Raw genomic sequence first — 27,003 nt, 5'->3', positions numbered from 1 at the left:
GTACAACATATTTGACCCTGGGCATTGAGCTCAAATGTAAGGCACGGCAAGACGAACGAATCTCGTGAAGAGAGACTGGTCCATGTGACTGTACTTCTGGAATGCCATGTTCTTCACGACCGGAGGCAATTGGTGATGGTCTCCAATCAGAACGCAGCGTTTTAGCCTCGCACGCCCGTCTTGCTGCCTCTGAAGAAGCATCGGGATGAAAGTCTCGATCTCCAGAATCTGAGCGCTCTCTTCCATCAACAGGTTGTCGTACTTGAAACCCAGCTGCAAAAAGTCTTTTCTCTTCAGAACCGCATGAGTGCAGGTCATCGCTACGATCTTCGCTTGCTTAGTCATCAAGTAATTCGCTCGATCGGCCGTTGACTTGAGCAACTCGAACGCCCGGCACTCTTCGAGTTCTTGGAACATAACCTTCAGATGACGAAAACACCCTTCCGCCGCCCTCATGTCTTTCTCGAACGACTCGCCAGTGAAGACTTGGTGCGGAGCGTTCGAGAAGAACTCTTTGAAGGGGAATCGGTCTTTGACAAATGATGGCTCGTTTCCTTTCTCGACGCAAGCGGCGAGAAATAGCTCCCACCGAGAGTATACATGAAGCAACCAAAAATACCCGGATGTTTCACAGGTATACCCAACATCCTCGGGAAGTTGGAGAGACCTCACCAATCTCTCCACTTCGCTGAGTCGCACAATTATGATACCAGCGGGATTCTCTTTCACATACGAGAGGTCTACCAAGACGAAGAAGATAACGAACCTGGAAATCAATCTGAAATAGCACAGAATACCATTGTTAACAGAGAGAACATAGTTGAGAGAGCAGCAAATTTTTACATAGAGTAGAGTAATTTTAAAAGTTCGCTGAGTCGGACAATTATGAAAAGCATGAAGCGCTCAATTTTCACAGAGATTCACTAAAGAAAAACAACCAATAACAATTACGAAAACATTGAGAAGATGGTTGTACTTAGTACACGTATGGGAGTAAATCTAATAGTTTTTTTACTCGGTTGATTATGAGGATTAGGAAATGGATTCAATTTCAGATGACAACTCTTGATAGACTTGAGATCAAATGGCAGCTCATTGAAAGATTCACGAGACCAAGTAAGTATTGATCAGAGCCGAGGCCCAATGCAGCCTCGTAAACAAGTCCACAGCTTCGTCTAAGTGCTCCGACTCGGACAGGGCTCGGATGAGAGTGACGAAAGAAACCCGAAAATCCAATTTCTCATTTCCAAAATTATGACATAAGGACAGTAACAAAATCTGTAAGTTGTACAAATCAAAGCTCATTTTTCAATAATCCAAGAGTAAGATCATTAGTTCCAATACCTGAGGTAAGAGTGAATGGAATCAAAGACGAGAATATACAAGTTGAATATAACATTATGTACGCTAATTTACTAGAACAGCAAGAATACACAAACACAAGATTCTCTCTTTTTCCAGGAACTGAGTCGATATAAAACAGGGTCCTCAGAGCAATTAAATTCTTTCCATAGGCTCTTTATTAAGCTATCATAGCTAAACTAAACATAGAACCCTTACCAGGTCAGCAATGTTCTTCTAGAAAAGGTGGTGTCTCAATTGCTTCCAAAGAAGACAACTAACAGAAATTCTGAGGAAAGCTTAAGTTTCTTCCACATGGTCGGATCCAAGGATTGGGCTACTAGTTACCCTGAATATGCCATATACATTACACATAATCCATGCGAGCTATTAAATACAAAGAGGATTAGTAAATGCTCATCAGACTATAAAATTAAAAAAAAAAAAAAAAATACACAGAAACATGTAATCCACAAGACTGATTGAATATCCTTCTTTGGAGATCTTTTGCGTAAAATATGGAATGAGAAGGCCAAAAGCGAAATTACGACACAGAAACAAAAATCCAAAAATAAGATAATTAGTTCAACTACCTTACTTCAGATATATTCATAAAAGATTTGGTGAATTTGAGATTTTTGTGATATAAAAGATCCATCTAAACAAAACAGAAACAAAATTGTTTAGTATATTCTTGATGTGAATAAGATTTTTGAGGCAAGTAACAGTAAGGTAATTTTGTAATCTAAGAAAGGTGCACTAATACTAAGCATTACATATACGTACCCCTGAACTCTGGAAATTGTCTGAGTGGAGACCGAACTTCTCGGGAATTTGCCGTTCGAACCAGAATCACTATCATCGGGCAGTGTACTTTACTTGTAATCGAATTGCAAAAAAGATGATGTAAGATGTTCAGAGAGCATAAAAGCATTCATGACATATCTACAAAAGTCTACGTACCCGACGGAGCTTGGTCATCTAATCCCCGGTGCTGACAAGGCATAGGACCACGTCCACTTGACATTCTGCAAAGAACGAGACTTTAATTGCGATCCATGTAAAAAAATGGTCTCACGCTCGATGTTTTCTAATTTCAATCCTACAGTTCATAAGCTAGATTCCGCAAAAGAAACACTTAAGCGACCCGGACTCACACTTGATTCCTTAACAAAAAAACTCACACTTGATTCCAAAAACGTGAATTATCAAGTCCGATTAAAAAAAAAAATTCAATATTTACAAAAGAAACACTAAACCCGATAGTAGTAGTATTCCCTTCCTTCATTTCAAACCAATTCCACAAACCTTCTCGTAAATGATGAGAATCATGGATGTAACGTGCTCGAACATTGCGGTCTCGGCATTAAAATTGGGCCAGAAATAGTTCTCCAAGTACTGGCTGACCTGAAGAAGTATAATCCTATGCATATCCACAGGCTTCCTCTGTCCGCCGAGACACCAACATTAGAGTTATTTTAAAATTAAGGGTATTGAAGTGTCATAATCTATAAAGAGATGTGGGATAAAGTTTATATAAGTCGCTCAACAAAATTTATCAGGAAAAATAAATCAATTACCAATCAGAGTGGTGGGGAGAAACATTCCATCACCAGGGAACGAATCCCCTTCCCAATCGGAGATGCATGATGAGAGCCTGTGTAGCAAATGATTAAATTGCTGAGGTATTTGTTTTTTATTGCTATATAGCCAATGTTTCATGATGACATACGTGGTATAATTAAACTCGGTATGGTCACGTTAATTCAATGGCTGTGAAGGGTTAATACCTTATAGAGCAGCTTTACTATATAGGAAACTAAATAGCTTTACTAAATAGCTTCACTTCATAACCTAAATCACTCTGCAAGTTTCTCAGCTTTATATAGAGCCTGAACTTCAAAACCAAAATCAATCAATTCAACAAAAAGAAACACTCAAGTAAAACCCCAACCATACTTGATTCCAAAAACGTCAATTGACGAGTCCAATTCTAAAAATCACTATATAGGAAAGAAACCCAATTAATAATAAAATCAGAGTAGTCGTAATAGTAAACCCATTTCTTAAGCTGTCAATGTCAAACCTAACATTTTACCATTCCCGTCCTTCAATTCCCAGACCAAGCACGTTAAATTTAAAAAATAACAATTTAAAATTGATTCCACAAACCTTATTGTTGATCATGAGAATCATCGACATCACGTGCTCGAACGCTCTCCCAAGTACTGGCAGACCTCAAGAACCATAACAATATGCAAAATCACGGGCTTCCTTTGTCTGAGTTTACTTAAATTCAAACGGTAGTATTAGCAGTAGTAGTAGCATGTTTATAACAAAACATGACGTGAGCGATGTGGGAAATCTTGTGCCAATCTTCCCCTCTGTCTTTCTCGCACCGCTGCTCCAACAAAGGATTGCATTTCTCGATTGTCAAGTGAGAGAGAGAAGCGGGCAAGCCTTCTTCAGGCAAATACTGGAGCTAAGGGCATTTAGAAATGTCCAACTCCTTAAGGTTGGTGAGTTGTTGAAAAGCCTCGCCGTTTAGGGCCAACAGATTCCTACTGTCATAGATCTCAATACGTTTGGCTATACAAGTTGGAGCAGAAGAACCCTGAGACTCTGACTGCGTTTGTGAAAGATGACGATAGATTCAAGTACGCGTTCTTTTCTATTGGGGCGTGTCGTAGAAGATTCAAGTCTTGTCGACAGGTGATATCATTAGACGGTTCATTTGTTAAGACAAAATACGGTGGACAATTGCTATGCGCAATTGCGATGGACGCTAATTCACAATTATATCCACTTGCATGCGGGGTAGTAGATAGCGAGTGTCATGCTTCGTGGATTTGATTTTTGAGAAAGTTGAGAGAAGTTATCGGTGAAGACGTTGAAGAGTTGGCGTTCATATCCGATCGACATGTTAGCATCATACATGGTCTCGAGGTGGTGTTCCCTGGTATCCCTCACAGAGCATGCTACCATCATCTAAAACTAAATGTCCAACATAAATTCAAGACCGATCATTGTGGCATTGAACTGAATGTCGCCGCTTATGCTTTCAATAAGACCACTTTCGAAGCTCATTTTCGGCAATTGAGAAGGAAAGATGTCGAGATGGCAAAGTATCTCAAGGAAATCGGTTTTGATCAGTGGGCAAGAGCATTTTTCCCTGGGAAACGGTAAAACACAAACTCTTCATTTTTTCATTACAAGTGTTTTAACTAGATATAAAACGTCTTTAATATGTAACTGTTTGTATAGGTACGATATAATGACAAGTAATAATGCAGAAAGCTTCAACAATAAGACGAGGAATGCTAGAACGTTTCCCATTACCACGTTGCTTGAGTTTATTAGATTCACACTTCAAAAGTGGTTTTTTGATAGAAAAGAAATGTCTAGAAAATGTGATACAAGATTGTCCCCGAAGTTTTAAGACAATCTCCCCATCTAAACAGCAAGGCACAATTCGTCAATACCTATGGACTCGGTATGTATGAATGTCATGTCAAAGACGAGAGAGGTGACTTTGATGTTGATTTGTTGAGAAAGACATGCACGTGCGGGCTACCACAACTACTTGGAATCCCGGGCGAGCATGCCATTGCATCTGCACAACACAGGAGTGTCGACATCAACTCTTTATGCAGTCCTTTCTATTCGAAGGAGACATGGATTGAGATGTACAAGGAATCTATATATCCTGTTGGGAATGAAGATCAGCGGAACGTTTCGGATGACATAAAGAACATGAAGGTGTCAGAACCAATTGAAAAGAAACAAGCCGGTCGACCGAAGAAAAGTAAACAAGGAATGCGGAGGGTCAATCGATACCCTTCCCAAGGCGAAAAAGTTGTCATTCACCGCAAATGTGGTAAATGTGGTGGTATGGGCCATAACAGGAAGACATGTAGTGGAGTTTTTCAAAGGGCCTTTGTGGAATGAGAAGACCAAGAGTTTGAAAGCTGGCGAGGAAAAAGGCGGTGAGTCCTTTGAGATGGTAAAGCCAAAAGCCATACCTTTATGAAGTTGCTAATCTCTCTCTCCATATTCTTTCTTCGCTATTCTTTTGGAGGATAAAATGAACTTGACAAAGGTTGCTTTGTTTTTGTAATATATTTCTCTTTCTAATCAGGTACAGCTAATCATGTCAAATGAAATATTTTACTCAATGTCAGCAAAGACTTCATATTTTTTTATTCAGAAGTTCGTTTCTTTTAGAGATGTTCAATCAATATCCAGATGCCGCAAATTGATTAGTCTTGCCATGTTCTTTGGTAATGTAGTTAGATTAAGGCACATTGACAACAATAATGTCTGAGATTATAGAATCAGGTAATTCTATAATCTCAGAGTAGGATAAGTCCAAATACCTCAGGGTGTATAAAATAATTGATTGAATCAGAGATTGACTTGATTTTTGAATCACGAAAAACCAAGCACTAATCCAGCCTAGTTTTTTTTTTTTTTAATCAGATATTTACCGCGATTCATAATGTAGTTGTAACTCTTTGCCTATAAACTGTTATCATCAAATGTTAGGTTGATCGTTTACAGAGACTAAACGGCAATAAAAAGTTAAGAACTTGTGCGCCATTGTTTTTTACTTAATCACAAAATGAATGTCAAAGAAAGGGACCACCCTTGAGGCCTTGATAGTCTTGAGATTAAATGACAACCCAGCGACGAAATAAGTAATATTGAAACATATTCTTAAATAAAGAAGAACCTCCTGGTTCTATCAATCCGTACAATATATTTTTGGGTCCTGAGAGAAACATAAATCTGTGATCATTCGGGTCAGCATCGTCATCATCAATATGCACTTATTTATTATAAAAAAAATGACATTATGTGATTCCATTGTTCTTCCTCAAGGCTTTCATTTTCTGCGTTTGACGCTTCGGCTTCTTCCAATTCCATTTGCCCCGAGGATTGAGCTAATTCCATATGCAACTCCTTTAATCCAAATGATCGCACGAGTTGGAATCTCGACGGCTTTTTCTTCCATCAGTTCCGTTCCAAGCCATTTTTGGCTCCAGCTAAATGATGTCACTGATAATGACCAAAGATATATATGAGTGAATGGAGTTAAAGAGAGGATAATATACAAGTTTAATGTGACATTATTATGTATGCTAATTAATTATACAAGCTAGAATATACAAACACAAGATTCTCTTTTCTTTCAAAATCAATATTGAATCAAGATCAAGCAGGGTCCATAGAGATAAAACGCACTCACCATGGAAGCTATGTTTTGCTATGCAGATTACAGTATCTCTGAATAAGCACCTCGACTTTGGATTCTTCTTCTGATCCAAATTGTCTGAATACGCCATCCACTTTACATGTAATCCAAGAGAGCGATTAACTACAAAGAAGATGCTCAAATGTTCATAGACCATGTTAAGAAAGGTCATACCTGAGATGAGGCATTAGGTATTTAGTGGAATCGGCATAGAAAATTAAATCTCGACAGCTTTCTTCCATGAACAAGTTTTTGAGCTGCTTTTGGGTCCAACTACTTTCATCACAAAGGTAATAGAGTGAATGGAACTCAAGTTGAGAAAAATATATATTTGCAGCATCACAACATTATTCTCCATCGGCACATATCTGTATTCTCTTGTGTCCACTCCAAAGCTCTCAACCACTTCTGGAATTTGTTGATAAATCTCACAAATCCTCTGCAAAATGATTACCCATTTGACACAACGAAATGAAGGTCTCTTGGATATGCCAAATATAAGACCGACGAGTTAGATTTCATGTAGTTTACCTTTGGAGAGCGGTTTTGTGAACCAATGAGAGAAATGTGAAGCAGATGGATAAAGAGTGATTGAATAGCCTTCTTTGGATATCTGATCAGAAACCAGAAAATCCAATTTCTCATTTCCAAAATTATGACATAAGGACAGTAACAAGATCTGTAAGTTGTACAACCCAAAGGTCATTTTTCAATAATTCAAGAGTAAGATCATTAGTTCCAATACCTCAGGTAAGAGTGAATGGAATTAAAGACGAGAAAATACAAGTTGAATATAACATTATGTACGCTAATTTACTAGATCAGCAAGAATACACAAACACGAGATTCTCTCTTTTTTCAAGAACAAGATTGAATCGATATAAAACAGGGTCTTCGGAGAAATTAAATTCTTTCCGTAGGCTCTTTACTAAGCTATCATAGCTAAACTAAACATAGAACCCTTACCAGGTCAGCAATGTTCTTCTAGAAAAGGTGGTGTCTGAATTGCTTCCAAAGAAGACAACTAACAGATATTTTGAGGAAAGCTTCAGTTTCTTCCACATGGTCGGATCCAAGGATTGGACTACTGGTTGATAATATGACCTTCAAAAACAATTGATAATAAGTCAATGAAACAATGTGATCCGACAACCAGAACATTAGCTTTGAAAAAAAAGGTTACCTCCTTTAGTGATGTTAGAATATGTGTGTGAAAGCCTTCTCGCCAGTCTCCCATTTCTTCTCACCCACCTTTGTACAATGATTTCGTGTACACAATAATATCTTGACGGGAAATCAGCGGGGAAGTTAATTCCATTATTCCCAGCCACTTTTGGCTCCAACTAAATCATGTTACTGATCATGACCAAATATATATAAGAGTGTATGGAATTAAAGAGGCGATAAAATGCAAGCTGAATATGAGATTAATTATATGTAAGCTAATCACCTATATCAGCGAGAATATACAAACACTCAAAAGGGCAGCAGCGATGTACTTATGCCAAAGAAAGTACTAAGAGCGATGTATAGCATCAACTCGAGTTAATTATTATAAGAAAAAAAAAGTCCGTCCAAAAAATCTATATGAAACAGAAAATAAATAACATACCATATCATATTTTATAAGAAAAAAAATTATCATTATACCTTTATTGAAATCTTGAAAAAAAAACTCAACTTCGGGGATGTGGTGTTGCGAAATCGAGTTTGAATCTTGATAGCATTCTTCCATCAGTTCCGTTCTGATGCACTTTTGGCTCCAAATAAATTATGTTACTGATCATGACCAAAGATACATAAGAGTGTGTGGAATTTAACGGATGAGAAAATACAAGTGGAACCGTGAGATTATCATGTACTAAAATTAACTATATCAGCAAGAATACAAAATCACTTACCAGGATGGCAATGTACTTATGCCAAAGAAGTACTACGAGCGATGTAAAGCATCAACTTGAGATAATTTATTACGAAAAAAGTCTGTCCAAAAAATTCTATAAAAAAAGGAAAATATATAACATACTGTTAGAAAATATGGTTGATTTATTTCTTTGTTTAGAATATTACGTGTAAATTAATTCCAGAATATAAGGAATTAATTAGGTGTACAGTTTTATTTTATTCTGATCTGATCTCCTTCTAATCAGATCAAATCTCCTTGATTTTCTCTATGTATTATACTCTTTAGGCTGTATAAATACACCACCAGGAAGTAATAAAAATTTAATTCATTTCCGCCAACATTCTTTTACGTACCATGCCATACTTTATAAGAAAAATGAAAAAAAAAAATGAAAAATAAAAATAAAAATAACATAAAAATTATCATTTTACCTTTTAAGGAAATCTTGATAAAATTTCGACTTCGGGGATGTGATGTCGGGTCAGCATCACTATCATCAAAGATCGTCGACGTCTGTCTCACCATTCTCTGTGTTCAGTGCTCCGGCTTCTGCCACATGGCGTACACAATCATCAACGCCGGGCTTTCTTCTTTCTACTTGTTCAGATTAGCAATGTGATAGGCACCACTCCGTAAACAAACAAAATTACGCCAATGATAATCACAATGATCATGTACCTGATAGATGATATGTTCAGAGACCATACGAAATCTTTCGTACCTGATAGATAGAGCTCTAGGTCATCTCATCGACAGTGCTGACAAGGTATAGGACCACCTCCACGTGGCATTCTGAGAAGCTGAGACTTTATTTTCTATCCACCAAGGCAATTGATGATGGTCGACACCGATCAGAATCGTCTTTTTGCAAAAGAAAAGTATGCGGTAATGTTTTCTAAAAAAGATTAAAAAATAGACATTAAAAACCCTTGGGTAACCAACTTAGCCGTTAACCATACAAGTTGTTCTAAATAAGCCAATGCACTTTACCTATGAACCAAAAGAGCAAAGACTATGGTATGTCTATGTTCATAGACCATAAAAAAACGACGGGCATCTCAACGACAGTGCTGATCGGGTGGCGTCCAAGTGGCGCTCTGTGAATGGCTGAACCTCTGTATGTTAAAGAGAGAATAATCTACAATTATTACTCTGTATGTTCCTACAAATAGCTAGCCAAAATGAAGCACTTCTTTGTAAAACATCTACTTAAGATAAATTATAATTTGTATACAAAAAAAAATTAGTAAGTTAAGAAGAGACCACAGAAATGAATAAAAATGACACGGTGAAACATGGACCACAACACCTTGTGAGCAAAAAAAGGACCACAGCACAGCATCATTGTCAAATCAATGAAGTATATGTTGTAAGAATACCATGAAAAGAAAAATAAAATGTAATTCGCCTTCAAAGAAATGAGGATTAAGCTTGACCGGTTCGAAGCAATATGTTTTCCAGTCCCGAGAGAATGATCCCATTAATGCCTCAGCAAAGCCTTCATCAAGATTTTCCTCCATTGGACACAAAATCTCGAGCCTTTGCATGAACTCGATCTGAATAAGCCGTCGTACTTTACCTTGTAGTCGATTAGTAATGATCATAAAACCTTGATGAGCTACGAGGCATTTTAAATACAATCCATCAGAATCAAGGCGCACACAATCATTTTGTTGCAGTAACAACATGAAAGATTCAATGTTGACAGCTTTCTTTCATCAACCAGTTTTGGGTCCAACAACCAGCTGATCATCACCAAAGATAAAGAGTGATTAACAGAATTAAAGACTGGAAAATATATTTTACATTAAGATCATATCATTAAATTGTTGAGAAATTTAATTGCTTTTCCCCACCTATGAATAGCATTCCAAGACCGTTCTTGCTCCAGATGATACAATGATATTGCTGCTCTGAATGGCTGGGAATATACAGAATAAACTCCTTGGCTACGAATTACGGCCTAAAATCTGTCTGAAGAGCGATCGAATCGGGGAAGATTGAAGATGAGCCAGATAAGTATGATAAAAAAAAAAGCTTTGTTTTGCAACAACGGTGGGAAAGCATACCCATTCTAGCGAAACTGTTTGTTCACAAAGAAAAAAACATCAGCACTTTCATTACGATATATATATATATATATATATATATATATATATATATATATATTTACTTCCCTACAATGATTTCTAACTAAGAGAAAAAATCACATAAAACCATAAGTTTCTTTTCTTCTGTCCACGCCTAATAGTTCACTATACTCACAATTCGAAAATTTCCTTGTAAAATAAATATCTATGTTCAAGATGGTCTTACTGTTTTCCTAATTTCAGCACTATACTTCATAACCTAAAATACCCTGTAAGTTTCTCAGCTTTATATAGAACCTAAACTTCAAAACCAAACTCAATCAATTCAACAAAAACACCTGAGTAAACCCCAACCCATACTTGATTCCAAAAACGTCAATTGACGAGTCCAATTAAAATAATCACTATATACAGAAAGATACCCAATTTATAAACCCAGTTCTTATGCTCGCAAATCTATTCCACACGCGGTAACTTTCTCAGCTTTATATAAAACCTGAACTCCAAAACCAAAATCAATCAATTCAACAAAAGAAACACTGACGTAAAACCCCAACCCATACTTGATTCCAAAAATGTCAATTGACGAGCCCAATTCTAAAAAGCACTGTATACAGAAGATACCCAATTAATAATAAAATCAGAGTAGTAGTAAATCCAGTTCTTAAGTTCTCAAACCTAGCATTTTACCATTCCCGTCCTTCAATTCCCAGACCAAGCACGTCAAATTTAATAATAACAATTCAAAATCGATTCCGCAAACCTTATCGTTAATCATGAGAATCATTGACACCACGTTCTGGAACGTTCTCCAAGTACTAGTTGACCTCAAGAACCATAACACTATGCAAAGGCACTTCCTTTGTCCCTTTACAAACAAAGAAACCAGCATTAGAGTTTGATAAAATTTAAATGGTAAGGGATCGTCAGTAGTAATAGTAGCATGCATATCATTTTATCAAAAAAAATTATAAAATAATAAATGAATAATTTACCTCTAATCAGATTCAGATGTCGATTTACCATAACACTACGCAAAGGGACAACGAATCATAACCAGCACTAGAATTTATTAGAAATTGAAATGGTAAAGGAGCGCGCGTCAGTGGTAGTAAGAGTAGCATGCACATAATTTATCAGAAAAATTAAAAAAAAATAATAATAAAAGAATAGTTTACCTTTTTTTATGTATAAATAGAGACGCTCCGGATGTGGGCAATCTTATGCCAATCTTGGCCTTTACCTTTCTCACACCGTTGCTTCAATAATGGATGGCATCCCGTGATTCTTAAAACAGAGAGAGAAGCGGGCAAGCCTTGTTCGGGCAAACATTGAAGCTGAGGGCATACATGAATGGTCAACTCCTTAAGGTTGGTGAGTTGTTGAAAGGCCTCGTTGTTTAGGGCCAACAGATTCCTACTACTCCAGATCTTAATCGTAGCCAGAGTGGTGGGGAGCAATATTCCATCACCAGGAAACGAATCCCCTTTCCAACCAATGATGCTCAACTCCTTAAGGTTGGTGAGTTGTTGAAAGGCCTCGGCGTTTAGGGCCAACAGATTGCTACAATCCTGGATAGTAATCGTAGCCAGAGTAGTGGGGAGCAATATTCCATCACCAGGAAACGAATCCCCTTTCCAACCGCTGATTCTCAACTCCTTAAGGTTGGTGAGTTGTTGAAAGGCCTCGCCGTTTAGGGCCAACAGATTCCTATTATACCAAATCTCAATCTTAGCCAGAGTGGTGGGGAGCAATATTCCATCACCAGGAAACGAATCCCCTTCCCAACCATCTATAAGTAATCCTTTCAATGATGGTAGTTTGTGTAGATCACTCTCCAAAAGCTTTTCGCAACCCTCTATGATAAGCTCTTCTAGTTTAGAGAGAGAGTCGGGGTGTACATGACAAGCATCCGACGTGTTTGGTAAGCTCATCTTCAACTCCGGACATTCATGTAAGTATAGATCCCTCAGCCTGGGGAAAACTAGTGTGCCATCTCCACCAAATGACCACTCCTTCCACTGTGGCATAAAACATATAGATAAGTATTCTAAGGATCTGAAAGAGGTGCCACTAGTACTGCTGCCACCGTACAACTCATCACCCACACTCACCACCCTATCAAACCCCCATATTTCAAGCCTTTTGAGGCATGGCAATTGTCCCAGCGGAGGCAAAATGAAACACCTTTTACAATTCTTAAGGCAGATCGATACTATGTTAAAAAAAGAATGATGTCCCACCCACTCTGGAAATATCGTGCCTCTGTAATACTCGATTCTGAGATTACTCACATTTGTATGAGGCCGAAGTGATTCCAATATTTCTCTCTCTCTCTCCGAACTATTTGCATCGCCGGCAGATTCTTCACTCCATTCCAAAGTCAGATCCGTAATGCCCTTCTTATTCTTCAAATCAGCCTCCAAAGCCTCATTCGCATCACCCACATTTTCAATACTCGTAATCTCAAGTCTTCCCATGAAAGGCTGAACATGTTTCACTTCTTTAATATTATTCCCCCTATCTCCAAAATCAACAACTATTTTACTCAATGTAAGCAAAGACTTCATATTTTTTATTTGGAAGTTCATTTCTTTTACAGCTGTTCCAAAAATATCCAGATGCCGCAAATTTACAAGCCTTTCCATGTTCTTTGGTAATTTCATAAGATTACTACAGTTTGACAACAACAATGTCTGCAAGTTGTACAAACTACATATTGTAGCAGGCAACTCCCTAATCATAGAGTTAGATAAATCCAAGTACCTCAAATGTATCAAACTTTTAATCGAATTAGAGATTGAACCACGTATACCAAGGACTCTTAAGTATCTTCCCGACTTTGCAAAGGTTTTATAAGGCAAGCCAAAATAGAACAGTTTATCTGATCCAATAAAGGTGCGCAAATACTTAGCCTTGCATATAAGCCCAAAATCTTCAGGCTCTGTGCTACATGAGAGGTGCCGAGTATGACTTTGAAGGCTGTCAAAGTCATTTATTTTATCAACCCTGAAGCAAAATCCACGGGATACGAACATGGCTAAATCGTGAACAAGGTCGTGCATGAGGAAAATTGAGTCATCTTTATTCGACTTCTGAAACAATGACCTTGAAACAAGATCTTCCAAGTACTCCTCTCCAACTTCCTCCATTGTCCTAGCTTTCTTATCACTCTGCAAAAATCCTTCAGCCATCCACAACACGATTATCCTGTCTCTCTTAAACTCATGGTCTTTTGGAAAGATTGAGCAATAAGAGAAACATCGTTTTAGATGTGTAGGCATACGGCGATAACTCAACCACAAAGCGGGGAGGATGCTTTTTTCTTTACTATACAACTCATTCCATACATCACTTTCGAGAATGTTTTCCCAATTCTTTGGATTTCGTTCGGAACGTAATAAACCGCCAAGAGATTTGATAGCTAAAGGCAAGCCTTTGCACTTCTTCACTATCTCTTTGCCAATCGTTTGCAAATCTTGATATGCATGAGCGTCTTCGTTGTTTCTGAAAGCATGGCGTGAAAATAACAGCCAACAATCTTCGGGTGATAAATCAGTTAACTGGTAAGTAGCTGTCTTTCCAATTGCCATACTAGAGGCTACTATTGTGCTTCGTGTTGTCACAATGATCTTACATCCTTTTGCTCCAGATTCAAAAGAGCTCTTCAAAGAGTCCCAGAGAATATAATTCTCATTCCAAACATCATCAAGAACCATAAGAAATCTCTTCCCTCTTAAGGAATCCCTTAGTTTCTGTTGAATCTCAAACAACTCTTCTGAACGACACTCTTTCGATGTGACCTTTTCCAAGATTAGTTTTGTAATCTTATAGATGTCGAAATCATTTGATACCGTCACCCATGCTCTTAGATCAAAATAATCATTGACCTCATCATCGTCATAAACGAGCTGAACAAGGGTGGTTTTTCCAATACCACCCATCCCCACAATCGAAATGACTGATAGTTTTTCCTCACTACCATCGCCGGAGAGCAACAAGTCAACAATGACCTTTTTATCATCTTTCCTTCCGTAAACGCTGGATTCTTCAACCAACGGAGTGGGTGGCCTTTGATAAGAAGGGATTTCTCCAAGATCATCTCTCAGACCAAGATTATCCTTTTGGTCTAAAAGACTCTTGAATCTACGAAGGATCTCCGTAGCTTCATTCTTGACCATGCTATCAAATCCAATAGTGAACAAACCACTTGGGATACTCAAACAACAAGGCTGGTGAGGTTTCAGCTCAAGCCTCTGAGCTTCGCTGTTCATGGTATCAACCAAGTCATCGGTGCGATACACCATGTCTTGGAGGTCATCCAGCCACTCCCTGACAGTGATAAGCTTTTCCTCTGCATCGTCGACCAGCTTTGTCACTGACCTCACGACGTTCCTCAGATCACCTAAGACATCAACAACGGACTGATTTCCACGGAACAAGATGGCTGGGATCTCTTTCGGAGCCAACCTTTCAAACAAGACTTGAAGAAAAGAAGAAAGCAACGCTCCTCCAAATAACTCAGCCATTTATAACTGCCAGCAGATCAAGGGTTCTCTATTTTACAATATATATAGATTCAAAAGTAAGACAATATTTATAGAGTAACTACGGTCAGTTCAGTTTTGTGCTTTATTTATATACATTTTTTTTTCCTTCTAATAAATTGTTTTATTTATTTATTGATAGATAGAAGAAGTGTGTTTGTGAACGTGAGGGTTCACATTCCAGAGAGACTGGTTGAGCTGAGCGGGAAAACCAGAACAGTATTGGCGACGAATAACGAGAGACATCTGAGAGCGTATTTTGAAAAAATACTAGAGGAATTGAATGAGCGTTGATTTCTTCTTTTGCGTTTTTTTTGTCTCCATTCACGGAAACAATAATGCATGAATGAGCAATTTAAAATTTATAGAACTATATACGATATTTACAAATAATAATAAATAAATAAAAGACTCACAGGGAGACGAAGTTCTTCTGCAGAAGATGATTTCTTGAATTCTCAGCGCGCACACAAAATACTAGAGCTGTGAATTGTAATTTGCGAGCAAAGTATGGCAGTGAAGGACGTCAACAAACGCTATAGAAAATTGAATGACAGTTTATTTTTATTTTTGTTATTTTGTCTTTTCCTATCACGCGGAAACAAAAATGAATGGGCTGTCAGCTTTCCATGTTGGAAATTAAATGCACATTAAATTATCTTTTCAGTGGTAGAGAATGAAAGATGAGGTTCCAATTATCTTCGTTCACATAAAATTAAATGTGTCATTTTGAGCAAAAAAAAAAAATAACATATTAAATGCGTCAAGGCATACACACGAGAGGTTTGATTATCAAATATTGTAGGAGCGCGCTGGTTCCTGTTTGCTTTTTTTTTTTTTTTTTTTTTTTTAACTTTTCCTTCCACTGGGAAACCTGAATATGGATTCACTTTTTTAGAGGACCTCTTCATAGTCTAGAGTTCAAATGACATTAAACCGAACATTGGAAACTATGTTTAACATCAACGTTAATTAGATCATGGGAGCATATTTGAAGCACCTCCTGATATTATCCATCAGTACGTACAACATATTTGACCCTGGGCATTGAGCTCAAATGTAAGGCACGGCAAGACGAACGAATCTCGTGAAGAGAGACTGGTCCATGTGACTGTACTTCTGGAATGCCATGTTCTTCACGACCGGAGGCAATTGGTGATGGTCTCCAATCAGAACGCAGCGTTTTAGCCTCGCACGCCCGTCTTGCTGCCTCTGAAGAAGCATCGGGATGAAAGTCTCGATCTCCAGAATCTGAGCGCTCTCTTCCATCAACAGGTTGTCGTACTTGAAACCCAGCTGCAAAAAGTCTTTTCTCTTCAGAACCGCATGAGTGCAGGTCATCGCTACGATCTTCGCTTGCTTAGTCATCAAGTAATTCGCTCGATCGGCCGTTGACTTGAGCAACTCGAACGCCCGGCACTCTTCGAGTTCTTGGAACATAACCTTCAGATGACGAAAACACCCTTCCGCCGCCCTCATGTCTTTCTCGAACGACTCGCCAGTGAAGACTTGGTGCGGAGCGTTCGAGAAGAACTCTTTGAAGGGGAATCGGTCTTTGACAAATGATGGCTCGTTTCCTTTCTCGACGCAAGCGGCGAGAAATAGCTCCCACCGAGAGTATACATGAAGCAACCAAAAATACCCGGCTGTTTCACAGGTATACCCAACATCCTCGGGAAGTTGGAGAGACCTCACCAATCTCTCCACTTCGCTGAGTCGCACAATTATGATACCAGCGGGATTCTCTTTCACATACGAGAGGTCTCCCAAGACGAAGAAGATAACGAACCTGGAAATCAATCTGAAATAGCACAGAATACCATTGTTAACAGAGAGAACATAGTTGAGAGAGCAGCAAATTTTTACATAGAGTAGAGTAATTTTAAAAGTTCGCTGAGTCGGACAATTATGAAAAGCATGAAGCGCTCAATTTTCACAGAGATTCACTAAAGAAAAACAACCAATAACAATTACGAAAACATTGAGAAGATGGTTGTACTTAGTACATGTATGGGAGTAAATCTAATAGTTTTTTTACTCGGTTGATTATGAGGATTAGGAAATGGATTCAATTTCAGATGACAACTCTTGATAGACTTGAGATCAAATGGCAGCTCATTGAAAGATTCACGAGACCAAGTAAGTATTGATCAGAGCCGAGGCCCAATGCAGCCTCGGACAGGGCTCGGATGAGAGTGACGAAAGAAACCCGAAAATCCAATTTCTCATTTCCAAAATTATGACATAAGGACAGTAACAAAATCTGTAAGTTGTACAAATCAAAGCTCATTTTTCAATAATCCAAGAGTAAGATCATTAGTTCCAATACCTGAGGTAAGAGTGAATGGAATCAAAGACGAGAATATACAAGTTGAATATAACATTATGTACGCTAATTTACTAGAACAGCAAGAATACACAAACACAAGATTCTCTCTTTTTCCAGGAACTGAGTCGATATAAAACAGGGTCCTCAGAGCAATTAAATTCTTTCCATAGGCTCTTTATTAAGCTATCATAGCTAAACTAAACATAGAACCCTTACCAGCTCAGCAATGTTCTTCTAGAAAAGGTGGTGTCTCAATTGCTTCCAAAGAAGACAACTAACAGAAATTCTGAGGAAAGCTTAAGTTTCTTCCACATGGTCGGATCCAAGGATTGGGCTACTAGTTACCCTGAATATGCCATATACATTACACATAATCCATGCGAGCTATTAAATACAAAGAGGATTAGTAAATGCTCATCAGACTATAAAATTTTAAAAAAAAAAAAAATACACAGAAACATGTAATCCACAAGACTGATTGAATATCCTTCTTTGGAGATCTTTTGCGTAAAATATGGAATGAGAAGGCCAAAAGAGAAATTACGACACAGAAACAAAAATCCAAAAATAAGATAATTAGTTCAACTACCTTACTTCAGATATATTCATAAAAGATTTGGTGAATTTGAGATTTTTGTGATATAAAAGATCCATCTAAACAAAACAGTAACAAAATTGTTTAGTATATTCTTGATGTGAATAAGATTTTTGAGGCAAGTAACAGTAAGGTAATTTTGTAATCTAAGAAAGGTGCACTAATACTAAGCATTACATATACGTACCCCTGAACTCTGGAAATTGTCTGAGTGGAGACCGAACTTCTCGGGAATTTGCCGTTCGAACCAGAATCACTATCATCGGGCAGTGTACTTTACTTGTAATCGAATTGCAAAAAAGATGATGTAAGATGTTCAGAGAGCATAAAAGCATTCATGACATATCTACAAAAGTCTACGTACCCGACGGAGCTTGGTCATCTAATCCCCGGTGCTGACAAGGCATAGGACCACGTCCACTTGACATTCTGCAAAGAACGAGACTTTAATTGCGATCCATGTAAAAAAATGGTCTCACGCTCGATGTTTTCTAATTTCAATCCTACAGTTCATAAGCTAGATTCCGCAAAAGAAACACTTAAGCGACCCGGACTCACACTTGATTCCTTAACAAAAAAACTCACACTTGATTCCAAAAACGTGAATTATCAAGTCCGATTAAAAAAAAAAATCAATATTTACAAAAGAAACACTAAACCCGATAGTAGTAGTATTCCCTTCCTTCATTAAGTACTGGCTGACCTGAAGAAGCATAATCCTATGCATATCCACAGGCTTCCTCTGTCCGCCGAAACACCAACATTAGAGTTATTTTAAAATTAAGGGTATTGAAGTGTCATAATCTATAAAGAGATGTGGGATAAAGTTTATATAAGTCGCTCAACAAAATTTATCAGGAAAAATAAATCAATTACCAATCAGAGTGGTGGGGAGAAACATTCCATCACCAGGGAACGAATCCCCTTCCCAATCGGAGATGCATGATGAGAGCCTGTGTAGCAAATGATTAAATTTGTGAGGTATTTGTTTTTTATTGCTATATAGCCAATGTTTCATGATGACATACGTGGTATAATTAAACTCGGTATGGTCACGTTAATTCAATGGCTGTGAAGGGTTAATACCTTATAGAGCAGCTTTACTATATAGGAAACTAAATAGCTTTACTAAATAGCTTCACTTCATAACCTAAATCACTCTGCAAGTTTCTCAGCTTTATATAGAGCCTGAACTTCAAAACCAAAATCAATCAATTCAACAAAAAGAAACACTCAAGTAAAACCCCAACCATACTTGATTCCAAAAACGTCAATTGACGAGTCCAATTCTAAAAATCACTATATAGGAAAGAAACCCAATTAATAATAAAATCAGAGTAGTAGTAATAGTAAACCCATTTCTTAAGCTGTCAATGTCAAACCTAACATTTTACCATTCCCGTCCTTCAATTCCCAGACCAAGCACGTTAAATTTAAAAAATAACAATTTAAAATTGATTCCACAAACCTTATTGTTGATCATGAGAATCATCGACATCACGTGCTCGAACGCTCTCCCAAGTACTAGCAGACCTCAAGAACCATAACAATATGCAAAATCACGGGCTTCCTTTGTCTGAGTTTACTTAAATTCAAACGGTAGTATTAGCAGTAGTAGTAGCATGTTTATAACAAAACATGACGTGAGCGATGTGGGAAATCTTGTGCCAATCTTCCCCTCTGTCTTTCTCGCACCGCTGCTCCAACAAAGGATTGCATTTCTCGATTGTCAAGTGAGAGAGAGAAGCGGGCAAGCCTTCTTCAGGCAAATACTGGAGCTAAGGGCATTTAGAAATGTCCAACTCCTTAAGGTTGGTGAGTTGTTGAAAAGCCTCGCCGTTTAGGGCCAACAGATTCCTACTGTCATAGATCTCAATACGTTTGGCTATACAAGTTGGAGCAGAAGAACCCTGAAACTCTGACTGCGTTTGTGAAAGATGACGATATATTCAAGTACGCGTTCTTTTCTATTGGGGCGTGTCGTAGAAGATTCAAGTCTTGTCGACAGGTGATATCATTAGACGGTTCATTTGTTAAGACAAAATACGGTGGACAATTGCTATGCGCAATTGCGATGGACGCTAATTCACAATTATATCCACTTGCATGCGGGGTAGTAGATAGCGAGTGTCATGCTTCGTGGATTTGATTTTTGAGAAAGTTGAGAGAAGTTATCGGTGAAGACGTTGAAGAGTTGGCGTTCATATCCGATCGACATGTTAGCATCATACATGGTCTCGAGGTGGTGTTCCCTGGTATCCCTCACAGAGCATGCTACCATCATCTAAAACTAAATGTCCAACATAAATTCAAGACCGATCATTGTGGCATTGAACTGAATGTCGCCGCTTATGCTTTCAATAAGACCACTTTCGAAGCTCATTTTCGGCAATTGAGAAGGAAAGATGTCGAGATGGCAAAGTATCTCAAGGAAATCGGTTTTGATCAGTGGGCAAGAGCATTTTTCCCTGGGAAACGGTAAAACACAAACTCTTCATTTTTTCATTACAAGTGTTTTAACTAGATATAAAACGTCTTTAATATGTAACTGTTTGTATAGGTACGATATAATGACAAGTAATAATGCAGAAAGCTTCAACAATAAGACGAGGAATGCTAGAACGTTTCCCATTACCACGTTGCTTGAGTTTATTAGATTCACACTTCAAAAGTGGTTTTTTGATAGAAAAGAAATGGCTAGAAAATGTGATACAAGATTGTCCCCGAAGTTTTAAGACAATCTCCCCATCTAAACAGCAAGGCACAATTCGTCAATACCTATGGACTCGGTATGTATGAATGTCATGTCAAAGACGAGAGAGGTGACTTTGATGTTGATTTGTTGAGAAAGACATGCACGTGCGGGCTACCACAACTACTTGGAATCCCGAGCGAGCATGCCATTGCATCTGCACAACACAGGAGTGTCGACATCAACTCTTTATGCAGTCCTTTCTATTCGAAGGAGACATGGATTGAGATGTACAAGGAATCTATATATCCTGTTGGGAATGAAGATCAGCGGAACGTTTCGGATGACATAAAGAACATGAAGGTGTCAGAACCAATTGAAAAGAAACAAGCCGGTCGACCGAAGAAAAGTAAACAAGGAATGCGGAGGGTCAATCGATACCCTTCCCAAGGCGAAAAAGTTGTCATTCACCGCAAATGTGGTAAATGTGGTGGTATGGGCCATAACAGGAAGACATGTAGTGGAGTTTTTCAAAGGGCCTTTGTGGAATGAGAAGACCAAGAGTTTGAAAGCTGGCGAGGAAAAAGGCGGTGAGTCCTTTGAGATGGTAAAGCCAAAAGCCATACCTTTATGAAGTTGCTAATCTCTCTCTCCATATTCTTTCTTCGCTATTCTTTTGGAGGATAAAATGAACTTGACAAAGGTTGCTTTGTTTTTGTAATATATTTCTCTTTCTAATCAGGTACAGCTAATCATGTCAAATGAAATATTTTACTCAATGTCAGCAAAGACTTCATATTTTTTTATTCAGAAGTTCGTTTCTTTTAGAGATGTTCAATCAATATCCAGATGCCGCAAATTGATTAGTCTTGCCATTAAGGCACATTGACAACAATAATGTCTGAGATTATAGAATCAGGTAATTCTATAATCTCAGAGTAGGATAAGTCCAAATACCTCAGGGTGTATAAAATAATTGATTGAATCAGAGATTGACTTGATTTTTGAATCACGAAAAACCAAGCACTAATCCAGCCTAGTTTTTTTTTTTTTTAATCAGATATTTACCGCGATTCATAATGTAGTTGTAACTCTTTGCCTATAAACTGTTATCATCAAATGTTAGGTTGATCGTTTACAGAGACTAAACGGCAATAAAAAGTTAAGAACTTGTGCGCCATTGTTTTTTACTTAATCACAAAATGAATGTCAAAGAAAGGGACCACCCTTGAGGCCTTGATAGTCTTGAGATTAAATGACAACCCAGCGACGAAATAAGTAATATTGAAACATATTCTTAAATAAAGAAGAACCTCCTGGTTCTATCAATCCGTACAATATATTTTTGGGTCCTGAGAGAAACATAAATCTGTGATCATTCGGGTCAGCATCGTCATCATCAATATGCACTTATTTATTATAAAAAAAATGACATTATGTGATTCCATTGTTCTTCCTCAAGGCTTTCATTTTCTGCGTTTGACGCTTCGGCTTCTTCCAATTCCATTTGCCCCGAGGATTGAGCTAATTCCATATGCAACTCCTTTAATCCAAATGATCGCACGAGTTGGAATCTCGACGGCTTTTTCTTCCATCAGTTCCGTTCCAAGCCATTTTTGGCTCCAGCTAAATGATGTCACTGATAATGACCAAAGATATATATGAGTGAATGGAGTTAAAGAGAGGATAATATACAAGTTTAATGTGACATTATTATGTATGCTAATTAATTATACAAGCTAGAATATACAAACACAAGATTCTCTTTTCTTTCAAAATCAATATTGAATCAAGATCAAGCAGGGTCCATAGAGATAAAACGCACTCACCATGGAAGCTATGTTTTGCTATGCAGATTGCAGTATCTCTGAATAAGCACCTCGACTTTGGATTCTTCTTCTGATCCAAATTGTCTGAATACGCCATCCACTTTACATGTAATCCAAGAGAGCGATTAACTACAAAGAAGATGCTCAAATGTTCATAGACCATGTTAAGAAAGGTCATACCTGAGATGAGGCATTAGGTATTTAGTGGAATCGGCATAGAAAATTAAATCTCGACAGCTTTCTTCCATGAACAAGTTTTTGAGCTGCTTTTGGGTCCAACTACTTTCATCACAAAGGTAATAGAGTGAATGGAACTCAAGTTGAGAAAAATATATATTTGCAGCATCACAACATTATTCTCCATCGGCACATATCTGTATTCTCTTGTGTCCACTCCAAAGCTCTCAACCACTTCTGGAATTTGTTGATAAATCTCACAAATCCTCTGCAAAATGATTACCCATTTGACACAACGAAATGAAGGTCTCTTGGATATGCCAAATATAAGACCGACGAGTTAGATTTCATGTAGTTTACCTTTGGAGAGCGGTTTTGTGAACCAATGAGAGAAATGTGAAGCAGATGGATAAAGAGTGATTGAATAGCCTTCTTTGGATATCTGATCAGAAACCAGAAAATCCAATTTCTCATTTCCAAAATTATGACATAAGGACAGTAACAAGATCTGTAAGTTGTACAACCCAAAGGTCATTTTTCAATAATTCAAGAGTAAGATCATTAGTTCCAATACCTCAGGTAAGAGTGAATGGAATTAAAGACGAGAAAATACAAGTTGAATATAACATTATGTACGCTAATTTACTAGATCAGCAAGAATACACAAACACGAGATTCTCTCTTTTTTCAAGAACAAGATTGAATCGATATAAAACAGGGTCTTCGGAGAAATTAAATTCTTTCCGTAGGCTCTTTACTAAGCTATCATAGCTAAACTAAACATAGAACCCTTACCAGGTCAGCAATGTTCTTCTAGAAAAGGTGGTGTCTGAATTGCTTCCAAAGAAGACAACTAACAGATATTTTGAGGAAAGCTTCAGTTTCTTCCACATGGTCGGATCCAAGGATTGGACTACTGGTTGATAATATGACCTTCAAAAACAATTGATAATAAGTCAATGAAACAATGTGATCCGACAACCAGAACATTAGCTTTGAAAAAAAAGGTTACCTCCTTTAGTGATGTTAGAATATGTGTGTGAAAGCCTTCTCGCCAGTCTCCCATTTCTTCTCACCCACCTTTGTACAATGATTTCGTGTACACAATAATATCTTGACGGGAAATCAGCGGGGAAGTTAATTCCATTATTCCCAGCCACTTTTGGCTCCAACTAAATGATGTTACTGATCATGACCAAATATATATAAGAGTGTATGGAATTAAAGAGGCGATAAAATGCAAGCTGAATATGAGATTAATTATATGTAAGCTAATCACCTATATCAGCGAGAATATACAAACACTCAAAAGGGCAGCAGCGATGTACTTATGCCAAAGAAAGTACTAAGAGCGATGTATAGCATCAACTCGAGTTAATTATTATAAGAAAAAAAAAGTCCGTCCAAAAAATCTATATGAAACAGAAAATAAATAACATACCATATCATATTTTATAAGAAAAAAAATTATCATTATACCTTTATTGAAATCTTGAAAAAAAAACTCAACTTCGGGGATGTGGTGTTGCGAAATCGAGTTTGAATCTTGATAGCATTCTTCCATCAGTTCCGTTCTGATGCACTTTTGGCTCCAAATAAATGATGTTACTGATCATGACCAAAGATACATAAGAGTGTGTGGAATTTAACGGATGAGAAAATACAAGTGGAACCGTGAGATTATCATGTACTAAAATTAACTATATCAGCAAGAATACAAAATCACTTACCAGGATGGCAATGTACTTATGCCAAAGAAGTACTACGAGCGATGTAAAGCATCAACTTGAGATAATTTATTACGAAAAAAGTCTGTCCAAAAAATTCTATAAAAAAAGGAAAATATATAACATACTGTTAGAAAATATGGTTGATTTATTTCTTTGTTTAGAATATTACGTGTAAATTAATTCCAGAATATAAGGAATTAATTAGGTGTACAGTTTTATTTTATTCTGATCTGATCTCCTTCTAATCAGATCAAATCTCCTTGATTTTCTCTATGTATTATACTCTTTAGGCTGTATAAATACACCACCAGGAAGTAATAAAAATTTAATTCATTTCCGCCAACATTCTTTTACGTACCATGCCATACTTTATAAGAAAAATGAAAAAAAAAAATGAAAAATAAAAATAAAAATAACATAAAAATTATCATTTTACCTTTTAAGGAAATCTTGATAAAATTTCGACTTCGGGGATGTGATGTCGGGTCAGCATCACTATCATCAAAGATCGTCGACGTCTGTCTCACCATTCTCTGTGTTCAGTGCTCCGGCTTCTGCCACATGGCGTACACAATCATCAACGCCGGGCTTTCTTCTTTCTACTTGTTCAGATTAGCAATGTGATAGGCACCACTCCGTAAACAAACAAAATTACGCCAATGATAATCACAATGATCATGTACCTGATAGATGATATGTTCAGAGACCATACGAAATCTTTCGTACCTGATAGATAGAGCTCTAGGTCATCTCATCGACAGTGCTGACAAGGTATAGGACCACCTCCACGTGGCATTCTGAGAAGCTGAGACTTTATTTGCTATCCACCAAGGCAATTGATGATGGTCGACACCGATCAGAATCGTCTTTTTGCAAAAGAAAAGTATGCGGTAATGTTTTCTAAAAAAGATTAAAAAATAGACATTAAAAACCCTTGGGTAACCAACTTAGCCGTTAACCATACAAGTTGTTCTAAATAAGCCAATGCACTTTACCTATGAACCAAAAGAGCAAAGACTATGGTATGTCTATGTTCATAGACCATAAAAAAACGACGGGCATCTCAACGACAGTGCTGATCGGGTGGCGTCCAAGTGGCGCTCTGTGAATGGCTGAACCTCTGTATGTTAAAGAGAGAATAATCTACAATTATTACTCTGTATGTTCCTACAAATAGCTAGCCAAAATGAAGCACTTCTTTGTAAAACATCTACTTAAGATAAATTATAATTTGTATACAAAAAAAAATTAGTAAGTTAAGAAGAGACCACAGAAATGAATAAAAATGACACGGTGAAACATGGACCACAACACCTTGTGAGCAAAAAAAGGACCACAGCACAGCATCATTGTCAAATCAATGAAGTATATGTTGTAAGAATACCATGAAAAGAAAAATAAAATGTAATTCGCCTTCAAAGAAATGAGGATTAAGCTTGACCGGTTCGAAGCAATATGTTTTCCAGTCCCGAGAGAATGATCCCATTAATGCCTCAGCAAAGCCTTCATCAAGATTTTCCTCCATTGGACACAAAATCTCGAGCCTTTGCATGAACTCGATCTGAATAAGCCGTCGTACTTTACCTTGTAGTCGATTAGTAATGATCATAAAACCTTGATGAGCTACGAGGCATTTTAAATACAATCCATCAGAATCAAGGCGCACACAATCATTTTGTTGCAGTAACAACATGAAAGATTCAATGTTGACAGCTTTCTTTCATCAACCAGTTTTGGGTCCAACAACCAGCTGATCATCACCAAAGATAAAGAGTGATTAACAGAATTAAAGACTGGAAAATATATTTTACATTAAGATCATATCATTAAATTGTTGAGAAATTTAATTGCTTTTCCCCACCTATGAATAGCATTCCAAGACCGTTCTTGCTCCAGATGATACAATGATATTGCTGCTCTGAATGGCTGGGAATATACAGAATAAACTCCTTGGCTACGAATTACGGCCTAAAATCTGTCTGAAGAGCGATCGAATCGGGGAAGATTGAAGATGAGCCAGATAAGTATGATAAAAAAAAAAGCTTTGTTTTGCAACAACGGTGGGAAAGCATACCCATTCTAGCGAAACTGTTTGTTCACAAAGAAAAAAACATCAGCACTTTCATTACGATATATATATATATATATATATATATATATATATATATATATATATATATTTACTTCCCTACAATGATTTCTAACTAAGAGAAAAAATCACATAAAACCATAAGTTTCTTTTCTTCTGTCCACGCCTAATAGTTCACTATACTCACAATTCGAAAATTTCCTTGTAAAATAAATATCTATGTTCAAGATGGTCTTACTGTTTTCCTAATTTCAGCACTATACTTCATAACCTAAAATACCCTGTAAGTTTCTCAGCTTTATATAGAACCTAAACTTCAAAACCAAACTCAATCAATTCAACAAAAACACCTGAGTAAACCCCAACCCATACTTGATTCCAAAAACGTCAATTGACGAGTCCAATTAAAATAATCACTATATAC

At 37.4% G+C, this 27,003-nt stretch overlaps 1 protein-coding gene and 4 long non-coding RNA genes across 6 annotated transcripts; all 5 read right to left on the bottom strand.

The window, feature by feature from the left end:
* Positions 1 to 1,530: 1,530 nt before the first annotated feature.
* Positions 1,531 to 2,911, bottom strand: LOC149383001 (uncharacterized). Its single transcript, XR_016301930.1, has 3 exons — positions 2,650 to 2,911; positions 2,128 to 2,369; positions 1,531 to 1,728 (listed from the first exon to the last, which is right to left on the bottom strand). It is a non-coding gene; the product is annotated as an uncharacterized LOC149383001 (long non-coding RNA).
* A 3,131-nt stretch (positions 2,912 to 6,042) lies between these two features.
* Positions 6,043 to 7,927, bottom strand: LOC149383000 (uncharacterized). The gene is made up of 6 exons (XR_016301662.1): positions 7,779 to 7,927; positions 7,562 to 7,699; positions 7,127 to 7,208; positions 6,770 to 7,034; positions 6,590 to 6,689; positions 6,043 to 6,399 (listed from the first exon to the last, which is right to left on the bottom strand). It is a non-coding gene; the product is annotated as an uncharacterized LOC149383000 (long non-coding RNA).
* A 123-nt stretch (positions 7,928 to 8,050) lies between these two features.
* Positions 8,051 to 9,304, bottom strand: LOC149382999 (uncharacterized). 2 transcript variants are annotated; one of them, XR_016301664.1, is made up of 4 exons: positions 9,180 to 9,304; positions 8,933 to 9,050; positions 8,246 to 8,374; positions 8,051 to 8,111 (listed from the first exon to the last, which is right to left on the bottom strand). It is a non-coding gene; the product is annotated as an uncharacterized LOC149382999 (long non-coding RNA). The 2 variants fall into 2 exon arrangements; XR_016301663.1 differs by having other exon boundaries at positions 8,053 to 8,374.
* Positions 9,305 to 11,033: 1,729 nt separating this feature from the next.
* On the bottom strand, positions 11,034 to 15,120 carry LOC149382998 (putative disease resistance RPP13-like protein 1). Its single transcript, XM_089627649.1, has 4 exons — positions 11,794 to 15,120; positions 11,355 to 11,459; positions 11,136 to 11,198; positions 11,034 to 11,087 (listed from the first exon to the last, which is right to left on the bottom strand). Exons 1-4 carry the CDS (start codon positions 15,118 to 15,120, stop codon positions 11,034 to 11,036), a joined length of 3,549 nt encoding a protein of 1,182 aa, XP_089483775.1.
* A 6,916-nt stretch (positions 15,121 to 22,036) lies between these two features.
* On the bottom strand, positions 22,037 to 26,574 carry LOC149382997 (uncharacterized). Its single transcript, XR_016301670.1, has 14 exons — positions 26,352 to 26,574; positions 25,932 to 26,240; positions 25,486 to 25,610; positions 25,174 to 25,390; positions 24,927 to 25,044; positions 24,491 to 24,572; positions 24,240 to 24,368; positions 24,040 to 24,105; positions 23,773 to 23,945; positions 23,556 to 23,693; positions 23,121 to 23,202; positions 22,764 to 23,028; positions 22,584 to 22,683; positions 22,037 to 22,393 (listed from the first exon to the last, which is right to left on the bottom strand). It is a non-coding gene; the product is annotated as an uncharacterized LOC149382997 (long non-coding RNA).
* Between the last annotated feature and the right edge of the window lie 429 nt (positions 26,575 to 27,003).

Source organism: Urtica dioica, chromosome 10, assembly GCF_054948205.1.
Source record: "Urtica dioica subsp. dioica isolate 48M chromosome 10, U.dioica_male_clone48M_v1_H2, whole genome shotgun sequence".
Classification (NCBI taxonomy): Eukaryota; Viridiplantae; Streptophyta; class Magnoliopsida; order Rosales; family Urticaceae; genus Urtica; species Urtica dioica.
Note: the sequence above shows the minus strand (reverse complement) of the source record. Positions and strands in the feature narration are given on the sequence as shown.

Excerpts from the sequence above, each read along its gene's own strand:
- LOC149382998 (XM_089627649.1), bottom strand. The coding sequence starts at position 15,120 with ATGGCTGAGTTATTTGGAGGAGCGTTGCTTTCTTCTTTTCTTCAAGTC. Across the intron at positions 11,460-11,793 it reads AGATTGCCCACATCCGGAGC|GGACAAAGGAAGTGCCTTTG; the intron begins GTCTCTATTTAT and ends TTGTTTGTAAAG. Across the intron at positions 11,088-11,135 it reads AGTATGGGTTGGGGTTTTAC|GTTTTATATAAAGCTGAGAA; the intron begins GTCAGTGTTTCT and ends TTTGGAGTTCAG.